Source organism: Salvelinus fontinalis, chromosome 5 (genome assembly GCF_029448725.1).
Source record: "Salvelinus fontinalis isolate EN_2023a chromosome 5, ASM2944872v1, whole genome shotgun sequence".
Lineage (NCBI taxonomy): Eukaryota > Metazoa > Chordata > Actinopteri > Salmoniformes > Salmonidae > Salvelinus > Salvelinus fontinalis.
Genome location: NC_074669.1, coordinates 48,752,786 through 48,765,568, shown reverse-complemented (window position 1 = coordinate 48,765,568; position 12,783 = coordinate 48,752,786). Strand labels below are relative to the sequence as shown.

Genomic DNA, 12,783 nt, shown 5'->3' with positions numbered 1-12,783 from the left:
GTAGGCCAGTTAGCTGCATACCATCCACGTGGCAACAAAGACTGCCAATGCAGACACACTTAACAGGCAGCAAATCTGGCATGTTGTGGACATGAATAATTATCACCCACAATGACATAATGTCACACACGCACACACGATGGCTACAACAGCGGCAGGGGAAATAGGCCAGTGATTGGCTGTGTCATGGTCAGAAGTCCAACACGTGAGTGACATGTTAGCTGCCAGGGATGACTGACCCAGCACTATAAGTCATCAACAGAGAAAAGAACAAGGAAAATATTAACTTGTAGTTAATTAGTACTATAAGCTTACTCAAATAAATTGGTTTATGAGGGTTGGCACAGGAAAAGTTATACATTTTTATGTTGGTAGTGGTATTGCAAACATCAAGTTTGTTGGCCTATGTCCTTTATAGTAATGTGTATGTATAGCCTAGTAAAACCTGATGTTTGAGAAAATGGGAGTAATATTACATTTGTATTGTATCTGTTATGTACATAACAAATACTATGAAGCATGGCAGCTGATGAGACACTGATATGATTCCCATCTAGGCTGGCTCCCAATAGAAGGATCTCTATAGCAGCCCAAGAAAATGGGATGGATGATATTTCTAACCCTATAATAGACCAAGTCAGAGCCTGAAACTAGTAACCCTTGCCTAAATGTTTTGATGTATTATGTTATACTGTATATTATGTTATGTTATGTTTATGTTATGTTATATTATCTTTCGGATGGGACGTTAAACGGGTGTCCTGACTCTCTGAGGTCATTAAAGATCCCATGGCACTTATCGTAAGAGTAGGGGGTTAACCCCGGTGTCCTGGCTAAATTCCCAATCTGGCCCTCAAACCATCATGGTCACCTAATAATCCCCAGTTTACAATTGGCTCATTCATCCCCCTCCTCTCCCCTGTAACTATTCCCCAGGTCGTTGCTGCAAATGAGAACGTGTTCTCAGTCAACTTACCTGGTAAAATAACGGTAAAATAAAATAAAATAAAAAATAAATATATTGTATACATTACAATATTTCAATAAAACAAATATGAATGACAAAGGAATGCACCAAAGCAGAGGGCTTAGTAGGTATTTTCATCTTTATTCTTATTAAAATAATGTTTATTGTGGGACATGAGATATGACACAACACAGGAACGTAAGGCCCTTGGAAGACAGCAGCTGCTGTGAAGAGTACATTCATTTGACTTACTATGAGAGAAAGAAATAACTGAGGAGAGTGGATGAATCTTTGTTTGCAGTAGGCATGTAATTAAATGGAAAAATCCCTTTTCTGGACCAGTTTGACAGTCAACTGGCAGGCCTGGATGTGCGTTTTTCTGTACATCTTGGGTAAGATATATACAGGTTTCAGAGTCGGTGCGTTGCTCACATGAACAAATACACTGTGGCGAGAAGGATAACTAGCAACCAACTCCTGGGCTGGCTCAATAGAATACACATCTACCCCGATAATTCACCCAAGCTGTTATCATTAATTATATGATCCAATTAAGACATGTGGTGAAGGGTTTCCTAGGGAGTTGTGAATGTTTATGTGTACTTCTTGATCTCGTCGTAGAGCACCAAGACGAAGGCGCCGCCCATGCCTCGGATCACGTTGGACCAGGCCCCCTTGAAGAAGGCTTTGCCTCCCTCGTTCTTGGCGATCTTCTTCCAGCAGTCGATTGTGCCAGTGTACATGATGTCCGCTATTGAAATCGACACATTGATCATTAAAATGCGAAATATAGGCCTACTGTAGGCAACTCAATGACAATTGCCATGCGTAATGTGCGCGTGCATAAAACCAATGGAATATTTCTATGGATCAGTTTTTTTTTACCTTTATTCAACTAGGCAAGTCAGTTAAGAACATATTCTTATTTACAATACCGGTCATTCATTGATATGATTCAACGAGTAGGCCTACAACTAGCTCACCTGATTTGCGTCCTGACTGCATCATCATACGACGTCTGACGGTGTCAAATGGGTATGAAATAATACCGGCGACTGCGGTGACGCTCTGGGCAATCATCCAGCTGACGAAGATGTGCGTGTTCTTGGGGTCGGGCAGCATACCTAGACGATGACATAGAGCAACATAATTGGGATTCTGCGCCTATTTTTTGTAAAATACAATTTCTTTAAACAACGTCCCAATTGCAAACAGCTACTTAGATTTATGATTTGACTTTAGCTCATGCTCCTCACCCTTGGCTGTGTCATAGACTCCAAAGTAAGCAGCTCTGTAGATGATGATGCCCTGGACAGACACGTTGAATCCCTGGTACAGGCCCTTGATACCGTCGGCTTTGTAGATTTTGCTGAGACAGCTGCCAAGACCGCTGAACTCTCTCTCAGCTCCGCTTTTTCCGATGTCGGCCGCGAGCCTGGTTCTGGCGAAGTCAAGTGGGTAAACGAAGCAAAGAGAGGTGGCACCGGCCGCGCCACCGGATGCCAGGTTACCGGCGAACCAACGCCAGAACTGTGTCTTCTGGTCCACTCCTCCAAGGAAGATCTTCTTGTACTTGTCCTTGAAAGCGAAGTTGAGGGCTTGGGTGGGGAAGTAACGAATCACATTGGCCAGGTTGCCTCTCCAGAAGGAGATAAAGCCTTGCTCTTTGGGAATCCTCCTGACGCAGTCCATGATCCCTTTGTACTGCATTTCCTTTGTGATTTGTTGGCTGGCATGTTGGACCTGGAGAGCAGAACAACAGAAGACAATACATTTTTCAATTTAGCCTCAATTCAGTAAGCCCCCCAAAAAAGCATGTCAATCGGATTTTATCATTGTACTTTAGGCCTACTTTGTGTTACGCAACTGAAGTTTGTCTTATAGCAAGAGCGTAACAATATTGAGTTTGTTGTTGGGACAAATTCCTAATTCACTTTAGTTCAATGATACTCACGGGTTTGTAGGAATGCATGTGTGCAATTTCTGTTATAATGAGCTATTCTCAGCGCTGTTGTATACTGGCCATTGCTTCATGTCACTTGAGCACAGTCTGTGTGTATTGGGTTGCATGCGTCTGGATAAATTTAGCTGTAGCCTAAACCAAATATCGCCGCTCTTATATTCAAACGAGTATCGACATTTTGGCCTAATTAATTATCATCCTATTAATCGAAACATAGCATTACGTGTACTTGAAATCAACATTGAAATATAAGAACGCATCAAATAAATTAACTTTATGTTATTCAAAATTCATTTTTCTTTTATGACCTGAAATTCATATGATTCGGTTTCTGTTCTGAACGAAAGGCCAAATCCTGAGTCCTATCGAATCCAATTAGAAAGCGCAATACCACCTTGGACAGCGACAAGTCATGTGCGTAAGAAACGTCTCCAAAGCGCTTTTCGCATGTCTTTCTTCATGAACACCATTCGCCAAATGAATCTAATTGTATTACAATCTTACTCAATGGATAACCAATAATATATTAACTTTATGACAGAGACTGGAAAACAATCATTCTCACTCAGTCTTACCTGGAGCAACAACTTTACTCTCTCAATTGGAGCAACAGCTGTCTTGGAGATGGCAGCAGCAATGCCACCAGCCAAAAAGTCCTTAATGAAGCTAACCACCGCGTCCGACATGTTTTCAAGTTCCTCCTCGTGGAGTAGAGGTCAGACTCTAAATGTTCCAGACAGTCCTCACCAAGACACCCTCAAAGAAACCCAACGCCCCTCCAAGTGGACGAAGCGCCCCCATCCCGCCTAATATATCTGGGCTATATATCGCGAGAATTTGGGGGTGATGGATATGCAGACGGTCGAACAGATTGGCGAGGCTAAATAAATATCCTAGGTTAAGGTTCGAATCTTAGCCATGTCTATTAAACAAAGTGTAATAGAACACTTCGGGACTTTTAAAGGGCAAATTCAGGTCATTTTCCAATTACACAGTGGTGTTAGATAATGATTCGTATTCTGCTATTTAATAACATCACAACATCACAGCTATTTATCATTATTTATGCACTATTTATTCTTCAGGCCAAAGTTTTATCGCAGTTTAGGGTGGGCACCATGTTACAGTGTGCAATTAACACATGGGTAGGCTAGCTTAGCTTTTTTATGTATCTTCATAATTCAATATAGGTCTTATTGTTCTGATAAAATGTGATTTAAGAGGTTAGGCCTGGCAATTAGGCCATCAAAATGCACACATTAACAGCGAGGGCGAGAGGGTGACATTGTTGCTGGTATGCATGCGACTTTAAATACTTTAACTTAGCTTGCCAACTTTTTAACATTGTGATGTTATTAATGATGTGGTGAGGATTTGCTTCATAGCCTGACCTGTAGCCTATGATGCGTTTTGAAAAGCCGGAAGCGCGCGCGTCTCCATTTAACAGAATGTCAATGTGACCTACAGCGCAGAAGTAGGTTATATGTGCTGATTATGGCCTTCTTTGTAATTATCATTAATTGTCAATGGAATTGTATTTTTCATATCTTTAGGCCTGTTCCTGCTAACAACGTTGGCTATTTAGGACAAGCTTTCACCCCTGGAACGAATGTATTCCTCCGTTTTGTATGCATTAGGCCAAAACCTTCAGCAAAACATGTTACAGTAGGTTCGTCGTTTTGACCATTTCTAACCTGTTGTTCCAGCTTTGAAAACAGACTCATGTTCTTGCATTTCTCACACACAGGAAAGCATGTTTGATCGTTGCTTGGATACAGCCGAATATAGTCTCTTGCAGAACATTCTGTAGCTTGTGACTTAACCAACACAATAGTAGCCTATGAAAACAAAACATAAGCCCTGTAATTAAATGTACAAAAGGACCTGGAGTTGCTGCCAAAGACCCGCGTTGCGCCCACACCATTCACTCTCCACTTGGTTGCTGAGACAGTAACAGTCGAATTCAATCAAACTCTATTTTATTGGTATTTCTGGATGTCAAAACACAATCATTCTGTTTGAACAACAATAATGCATCAATAATGTACCTAAAATACTAATGTTTTGAACCAAAGAGATGTTAACGTATACACCTATAGCCTACTTGCTGTCTATAGTCTGTACTGTGTGGGAAGAATATATCCTACTATTTTACTATAGGGTTTTCCTATACTTACAACCCTGATTACCGGGTTAATTATAAAATATCTGCACCAAGACCATTGCTTTGCCCTTTCACCTGTGACAAATACTAATGTAGGTGAATTCCAGCCGGATCCCATTGATAACTAATAAGCTAATGAGTCTGTGTGGTTATAGAAGCCCACCTTGTTTCAAATTCCAGGCACAACGTTAATAGCCTATACATGCTCCTCGTGTCAGCCTTTCCATGAGACCTATGGCTGCAGCGCGGAGATCAATAGATCCTGCACGAATAGGTCATGTGTGCGCGCAGGGGGCGTTAATTAGCCTACAAATGCGTCGCTCCGTTCTCGACGTACATAGGAGCTTGACTTGTGCCCTGTTGGAATGGGACCAAATCCTACGCGCACGTGCCAGCACATTGCAATAGGCTAATTGCACAAATTACGCAAATGGGTGGTGGGATTTTTTTATCACTATATGACTACAGTTATGCAACGAGTAATGCGAGTAATGTTCTCACATTTCCCTGGTTTTGCTGCACATTGATTTTAGCAGTTGTTTGCAGGCTGCATAGCAACTGCGATCAGTGCATTGCATTTTGACAGGCAGCAATACATATAATAGGCTGTTGAAACCCACTCAAATAACTTTAAATGGGGCGAATGCTATAGGCCTACTTTAAAGCAAGTATAATTAAGGTTGCATATAGGTTACATTTCCCACCGTTCGGAAAATGTGTCTTAAAAAAATGAAATACCCTTACATTGATGAGTTTTTGGAAATCCAACCAGTTTTCCACGTTGATTCAACTTCATCACATTGCATTTTTTTTTATTTTTTAGAAATTACATGTAAACAACGTTGATTCAACCAGCTTTTGCGCAGTGGGGTATTTCAGCTGTGAGAATATCAATTTGTCAAGTTGCACACATAAAAATACCACATAAAACCAAGAACAACACCATTGTTCTTTGAGTTGACAACTCCACCCCACCGTTTACCACCGCATCAAATAAACTTTGGTGGAGAGGGCTGGAGTGCTTTCTGTTGTCTGTAGCAACCTGTAGCAACCTATAGCATATTCTGCAAAACCAACTCGAGTTGGAGACGAGGCACAAAAAGTTAACCTTTGCCGTCGTACGCAGTGAAGGAACTTCAGCATAGAGTAGCATAAGCTATCGGAGGAAGCATTAATAACGAATAGGCTGACGAAATAATAACGAATATAATTAAATAGGATTATTTTATGCTATCATCACCATGTGACATTTGCGACCGTTTTTATCCTGGAGTATGACAGATACAATGTCTAGATTGTCCTCGGTTGCTTCTCTTCGACTACCAGCCATTCAGCACCCGTTATCAAGACTCAGAGACCCAGAAACCCTCTCTCTCAGAGGCTACTCCAGAGATTACGCTAGGAGTGACGAAGTTGTACCGCCGCTGTTGCGGGATGGGGGCTTCGACTTTGTTTTCCGAGGTCAACACACAAGAAGGACCACAGGTTATCCGTATGACAATTCTCCGCCGAAGCAGAGCCGTTTCAGCCTGGTCTCGCAGCCAATCCCCGAAGGAGTCGAAGTCTCAGTAGCCCTTGATCCGGTTAAACCACGGCTGCCCATCTTTGGTGAGTAGTCTATTGCAATGTGATCTCTAGCTAAACGAATAATACGATGAGAAATACTGCGCAACAAAGTTGAATAGTCTCTCTCTCACACACACACACACACACACACACACACACACACACACACACACACACACACACACACACACACACACACACACACACACACACACACACACACACACACACACAACGTGCGTGAATTCCTTTCAGTACCATAAACAGCACCAGAACAGTTTATCTGGTCCAAATCTCCACGTGGTGGCGCCCTTCTACAAAAAAATATGCGATGTTTGGCCAGGTGCTTCTGCTATTGGAGTTGGTAATTGTTGATTATCTTGGGAGGATTTTTTTTTTTTAAAGTGTATATGATCAGTGGTGGAAAAAGTACTCAGTTTTCATACTTGAGTAAAAGTAAAGATACCTTAATAGAAAATAACTCAAGTAAAAGTGAAAGTCACCCAGTAAAGTACAACTTGAGTAAAAGTCTAAAAGTATTTGTTTTTAAATATACTTAAGTATCAAAAGTAAATGGATTTGCTGAAATGTACTTTAGCATCAAAAGTACAAGTAAAATTATTAACCATTTCAAATTCCTTATATTAAGCAAACCAGATGCCACAATTATATATATATTTACTGATAGCCAGGGACACACCCAACACTAAGACATCATTTACAAACAAAGCATTTGTGTTTAGTGAGTCTGCCAGATCAGAAGCAGTAGGGATGACCAGAGATGTTCTCTTGATAAGTTTGGGAATTGGACCATTTTCCTGTCAAAATGTAACGAGTACTTTTGGGTGTCAGGGAAAATGTTTGGAGTAAAAAGTACATTATTTTCTTTAGGAATGTAGGGAAGTAAAAGTAAAAGTTGGCAAAAATCTAAATAGCTAAGTAAAGTACAGATACCCCAAAAAACAACTTAAGTAGTGCTTTAAAATATTTTTACTTAAGTACTTTTTACACCACTAGATATGATAGACTACTAGGTCTAGTCTCTTCGAATATGGCAAATGTAAAGTAAAACTCAATGTCTAGTGTTATTACAAATTCCATGAACTGCTGGATTGCAGGATTGGGATAAAGTTCCAATTCAATAATAGGAAAAAAAGGCAACTATTTTCAATAAACTGAAAGGAATAGTAGAATATATTCATAAATTCAAATTACTTCCTGAACTGACTTCAAAATGGTAGATTTTTTACACCTATCCCATCAGATCGACTAGCCTAAATGCAATCCACAATGACTTTGTGACTGTGTGCACTAAACTGGAGAATGCCGATACCCAGAAATAATTATAATTAATGTGTTTCAATTAGGACTGGTGAACTGCAATGCAATTAAACAGAGTTTGCACTTATCAGGAGTGGTCATGATCCTGGTATGCTGTGAATGTGGTTGTGCTTTGGATAGGTCAGCGGGTGGCACCAGAGAGCAGGGGGAGCCGAGTCACCAGCCTAACCAGTAACAGCAAAACCAGCATCACCAGTCAAACCAGTACCGTCAGCCAAACCAATACCAGCAGAACCAGTATCCTTACCAGAACTACTACCGCAGCCTCCTGCCTCGAGGCCCAGCTCAGGATCCAAGTGGACCAGGTACTGTCCATCCCTCTTTCCGCCTCTCTCCTTTCATCTGTCTTTTGGTCTCTTTTTCCCCTCTTTTCACTACATTTCACTCCATCTGACATCTCCTATTCAACTTCTCTCCATTTTTCAAGGGTGCTTATTCCTGTTCAACACTCAACGGAATGCTTGATTTAGGTCTAAGTCTGACCATTTGATCCGTATTATATATTCCAAGACCACAGACAGCTTCTTAGCTATGTGTAACGGTTCTCCTCCTCCTCTTCATCCGAAGAGGAGGAGCATGGATTGAACCAAGACGCAGCGTTGTAACTTGACATATTATTTATTTAAACAAGACACAAAACGAACTATACTTGATTAACTACAAAACAAATAAACGATGTAGACAGACCTGGACACGAACTTACATATAACGTGAAGAACGCATGAACAGGAAAACTGACTACATAAAAGAACGAACGTACAAACAAACCGAGAACAGTCCCGTGTGGCGTAACATACAAACACTGACACAGGAGACAACCACCCACAACGAACACTGTGAAACAACCTACCTAAATATGACTCTCAATTAGAGGAAACGCCAAACACCTGCCTCTAATTGAGAGCCATACCAGGCAACCCTTAAACCAACATAGAAACAGAAAACATAGAATGCCCACCCAAACTCACGTCCTGACCAACTAACACATACAACAAACTAACAGAAATAGGTCAGGAACGTGACACTATGAGCTCGACAACAGCAGGATTGTGCAGGAAGTCAGACAGTGTTGCTCTCCTTCCACATCAAAGTCAGTCTCGTTCTTAGTTTAAATAACAGACACAGATATGATGTGGAGTTGGGGTCCGGAGTAACGAAAGGGGGTTCAGTGGGGTCCTTGGACCATGCTGAGGGAAAACCCATAGGTACCCAGAGAACCTCATCCCCATTGGTCAAGAATGGTTAACACAGCATACCCAGGGAGGAGAGGCGGGAGAGGTAGAGATTAGCATTTTGAGTGTGAGTGTGTTATGGCTGAGATCTGCAGATGTCAGACAGGCATAGCTGACCAGGTTTAGCGCTGTCTGGAACCAAGTGTTTTTCTTTATTTTTACTATTTCCTACATTGTAGAATAATAGTGAAGACAAAGCACAAATGCGCCCACGCAGGCATGCAAGTGCGCACACACACACATACAGTTCAGTCGTATATAATATGCTGTATGCACAATGCAGTGTTCAGAGTACACCTACTGTGTGCACACATAGAGACACACACACCAAGGCAAACATAAAAATGCACAGACAGTCAGGGATACTGCCTGTCAAAAGGGATCCACAACAGTTATCTTAATACCCAAACCCCCTCCCTTGCTCTTCCTTAGATCAGAAGAAGTCCCTTGATAATAGAGACGATGAACGTCAGTCAAAGTCCTAACCTACCAGCAGGAAGGGCTAACCTGCCTATGACATCAGCATAGTTCCTAGTGGATGTCGCTTAGCTTCCTCTGTTTTGTTGGATGTGAGATGTTGAGTCATTATTGTTTTGACATGGTCAAAGCTGTCAAAATGAATTTTTACGAAACGTTTCATGTTCTGATGGTTGATTGGTGTATTGAATGAACTAACAAAGGGAATGAACAACTGACCAAATGAATTAACAAATTAATGCACTGAATAGACTGAGGGAGCTATAGCCACTGCATTGATATCTTTGTGTTCTACCTCCAGCTTGAGCACGAGCTAAGGCAGAACATTCAATTGTTAGGACACTTGAACTTTCAACGAATGTTCAAGAACAACCATCCGGATGGAAAAGCACTGGCCAACAGGTTAAGCTTTAACTAACACGCACGCGTACACACACACACACACACACACACACACACACACACACACACACACACACACACACACACACACACACACACACACACACACACACACACACACACACACACACACAGACACACACACACACACACACACACACACACACGTAAAACAATTATATTACCTACACAAAATCTTCCCCCTATACATTAACACCTACCGACGCACAGCTACAGGATGTCCTTTATCCTGTATGGTTTCTTGATCCCTCCCCTCTCTCTTGTCTATGCTCACAGAGATGTGTTGCTGATGATCCTCACCAAGTTTCTGGGCAGATTCATCACACTGCAGCAGTACAGCCAGTTGCTGCTCCGGTTAGTACATCAACCAAACTTAATAAATATCACATTTTAATAATATAGTGCATTCAAATGCATTTTTTGCAAAGTGCTGGGTAAAAGGGTCAGCGAGGTTGACAGTATAAAGAACAAACATAATAGAAGTCTTGACTCTATAGGGCGGCAGGTAGCCTAGCGGGTAGAGCGTTGGGGCAGTAACCGAAAGTTCGCTGGTTCGAATACCCGAGCTGACACGGTGGAAAATGTCTCGATGTGCCCTTGAGAAAGGCAGTTAACTCTAATTTTCTCCCTTACAGAAAGAAAGAATAAACTCCTACTATGGCTGACTGTTTGAAACGACACATTTCACTGTCCCTATCTGGTAGTACCAGTCAAAAGTTTGGACACACCTACTCATTCAAGTGTTTTTCTTTATTTTTACTATTTTCTACATTGTAGAACAATAGTGAAGACATCATAACTATGAAATAACACATATGGAAACATGTAGTAACCAAAGAAGTGTTAAACAAATCAAAACATATATACAATTAGCTGTTCTTGCCATAATATGGATTTGGTCTTTTACCAAATAGGGCATTTATTTTAAATTGCATTTATTTGAGCTGCAATTTCTGAAGCTGGTAACTCTAATGAACGTATCCTCTGCAGCAGAAGTAAGAAGTAGTGTTTTTTGCGACTGCACTTGAAGAAACTTTCAAAGTTCTTGAAATGTTCCGGATTGACTGACCTTCATGTCTCAAAGTAATGATGGACTGTCGTTTCTCTTTGCTTATTTGAACTGTTCTTGACATAATATGGACTTGGTCTTTTACCAAATAGGTCTATCTTCTGTATACCACCCCTACCTTGTCAAAACACAACTGATTGGCTCAAATGCATTAAGAAGGGAAGAAATTCCATATATTAACTGTTAACAAGGCACACCTGTTAATTGAAATGCATTCCAGGTGACTATCTCATGAAGCTGGTTGACAGAATGCCAAGAGTGTGCAGGGCTGTCATCAAGGCAAAGGGTGGCTACTTTGAAGAATCTCAAATATAAAATATATTTTGATTTGTTTAACACTTTTTTGGGGTTACTACATGATTCAATATGTGTTATTTCATAGTTTTGATGTCTTTACTATTATTCTATGTAGAAAATAGTAAAAATTAAAAATTAAAAAACTTGAATGAGTAGGTGTGTCCAAACTTTTGACTGGTACTGTATATATATATATATATTTGTTTTGTCTAGCACACTCCTTTTCTAAAATCTGACCATGTGTGATGATGTTTGGTTTGATTCACTGAAACAAAACATGAACTAGCCTACAATGAACTTGCCATGTGTAATAGAGTCATCTTAAAACAAAACCAATGAACCTGGGTTGTGGTCAATTCAATTTCAACTAAATTCATAACTCAAAACTCCTCATGGACAACCATGAATAATTCTTAAATTTGATCAAATCTAAAATAATCTCAATTCATCCCTGCAGTTAACTCCATCACTGGACTGAACCATACAGTAAAACATAACCTTTTTGAATCCTCCAGACTGCATTTGTCGAAGAAGGCAGCCATTAGCTTTGAGGAGCTGTGGGAGGCCATAAGAGAGTCTGGAGCAGGTGGACCAGCCGCTTGGTTTAACCCCACCCAGGACCCCAGCACAGCCCCTCCCCTTGCTCCAGCTAAAGTCACAGCCTCCCAGACCCTATCCCTATTGCGGGGACAGGCCCAGAACAGGTAAGTCTGGATTGAGGACACCCATCCCCTAAGTATTGTGAAACGATGCCGGATTCAAAACTTTGAATTTTCCAATTTAAATGATTATCCAAAATTCTTGCAACCAATATAATGTTATATATGGGGGATACAACCATCCCAGCTCTGAATTTTTTGCTGTGAAGAGACAGAATCATTCGAATATTTGTTTTGGTACTGTCCATATGTAGCTTGTTTTTGTTTGCAGGTTCAGGAATGGCTGAAGAATTGCAACATTTACCTGACGCTAACTCTGCAAATAGCAATGCTGGGGGATTTGAAAAGGCATAGTCAATTGATCAACAATATAATAATACTTTTAGAAAAAACATTTTATCTTTCATTTACAATCTGTAGAAGCTATGAGAATAGAAAGGTAAAATGTATATAGTATGTAAAAGATGGAAGTAGAAGCCTAACTGTTGTTGTCCATTAGTTTACTCCATTAGGGAAGGGGTGGTAGGGTTAGGAGAACATAATAAAGGAAAATGTATAAATACATTTTATATTCTAAAATTGATGAAATTATGTTTTTTTTCCCTCACCAATCTAAACACAATGC

The 12,783-nt window shown here is 40.6% G+C and overlaps 2 protein-coding genes across 2 annotated transcripts in view; one reads left to right on the top strand and one right to left on the bottom strand.

The window, feature by feature from the left end:
• Nucleotides 1–1,088: 1,088 nt before the first annotated feature.
• slc25a4 (solute carrier family 25 member 4) lies at nucleotides 1,089–3,726 on the bottom strand. The gene is made up of 4 exons (XM_055923759.1): nucleotides 3,506–3,726; nucleotides 2,224–2,710; nucleotides 1,951–2,091; nucleotides 1,089–1,718 (listed from the first exon to the last, which is right to left on the bottom strand). Exons 1-4 carry the CDS (start codon nucleotides 3,614–3,616, stop codon nucleotides 1,561–1,563), a joined length of 897 nt encoding a protein of 298 aa, XP_055779734.1. The 5' UTR covers nucleotides 3,617–3,726; the 3' UTR covers nucleotides 1,089–1,560.
• A 2,167-nt stretch (nucleotides 3,727–5,893) lies between these two features.
• The window catches only part of si:ch211-197n1.2 (EF-hand calcium-binding domain-containing protein 6), an 80,990-nt gene continuing 74,100 nt past the window's right edge, over nucleotides 5,894–12,783 (top strand). The window contains exons 1-5 of the mRNA XM_055923743.1: nucleotides 5,894–6,702; nucleotides 8,122–8,306; nucleotides 10,012–10,112; nucleotides 10,410–10,487; nucleotides 12,015–12,203. Of these exons, the coding sequence (XP_055779718.1) occupies nucleotides 6,369–6,702; nucleotides 8,122–8,306; nucleotides 10,012–10,112; nucleotides 10,410–10,487; nucleotides 12,015–12,203 (887 nt within the window). The 5' untranslated portion in view covers nucleotides 5,894–6,368. The remainder of the gene's footprint in view (nucleotides 6,703–8,121; nucleotides 8,307–10,011; nucleotides 10,113–10,409; nucleotides 10,488–12,014; nucleotides 12,204–12,783) is intronic.

What these genes read in the sequence shown, in the direction of transcription:
- slc25a4 (XM_055923759.1), bottom strand. Translation starts at nt 3,616, where the DNA reads ATGTCGGACGCGGTGGTTAGCTTCATTAAGGACTTTTTGGCTGGTGGC. An exon ending in AGTCTATGACACAGCCAAGG is followed by an intron (nt 2,092 to 2,223) that starts GTGAGGAGCATG and finishes GTCATCGTCTAG; the next exon opens with GTATGCTGCCCGACCCCAAG. An exon ending in GCAGTCAGGACGCAAATCAG is followed by an intron (nt 1,719 to 1,950) that starts GTGAGCTAGTTG and finishes CGATTTCAATAG; the next exon opens with CGGACATCATGTACACTGGC.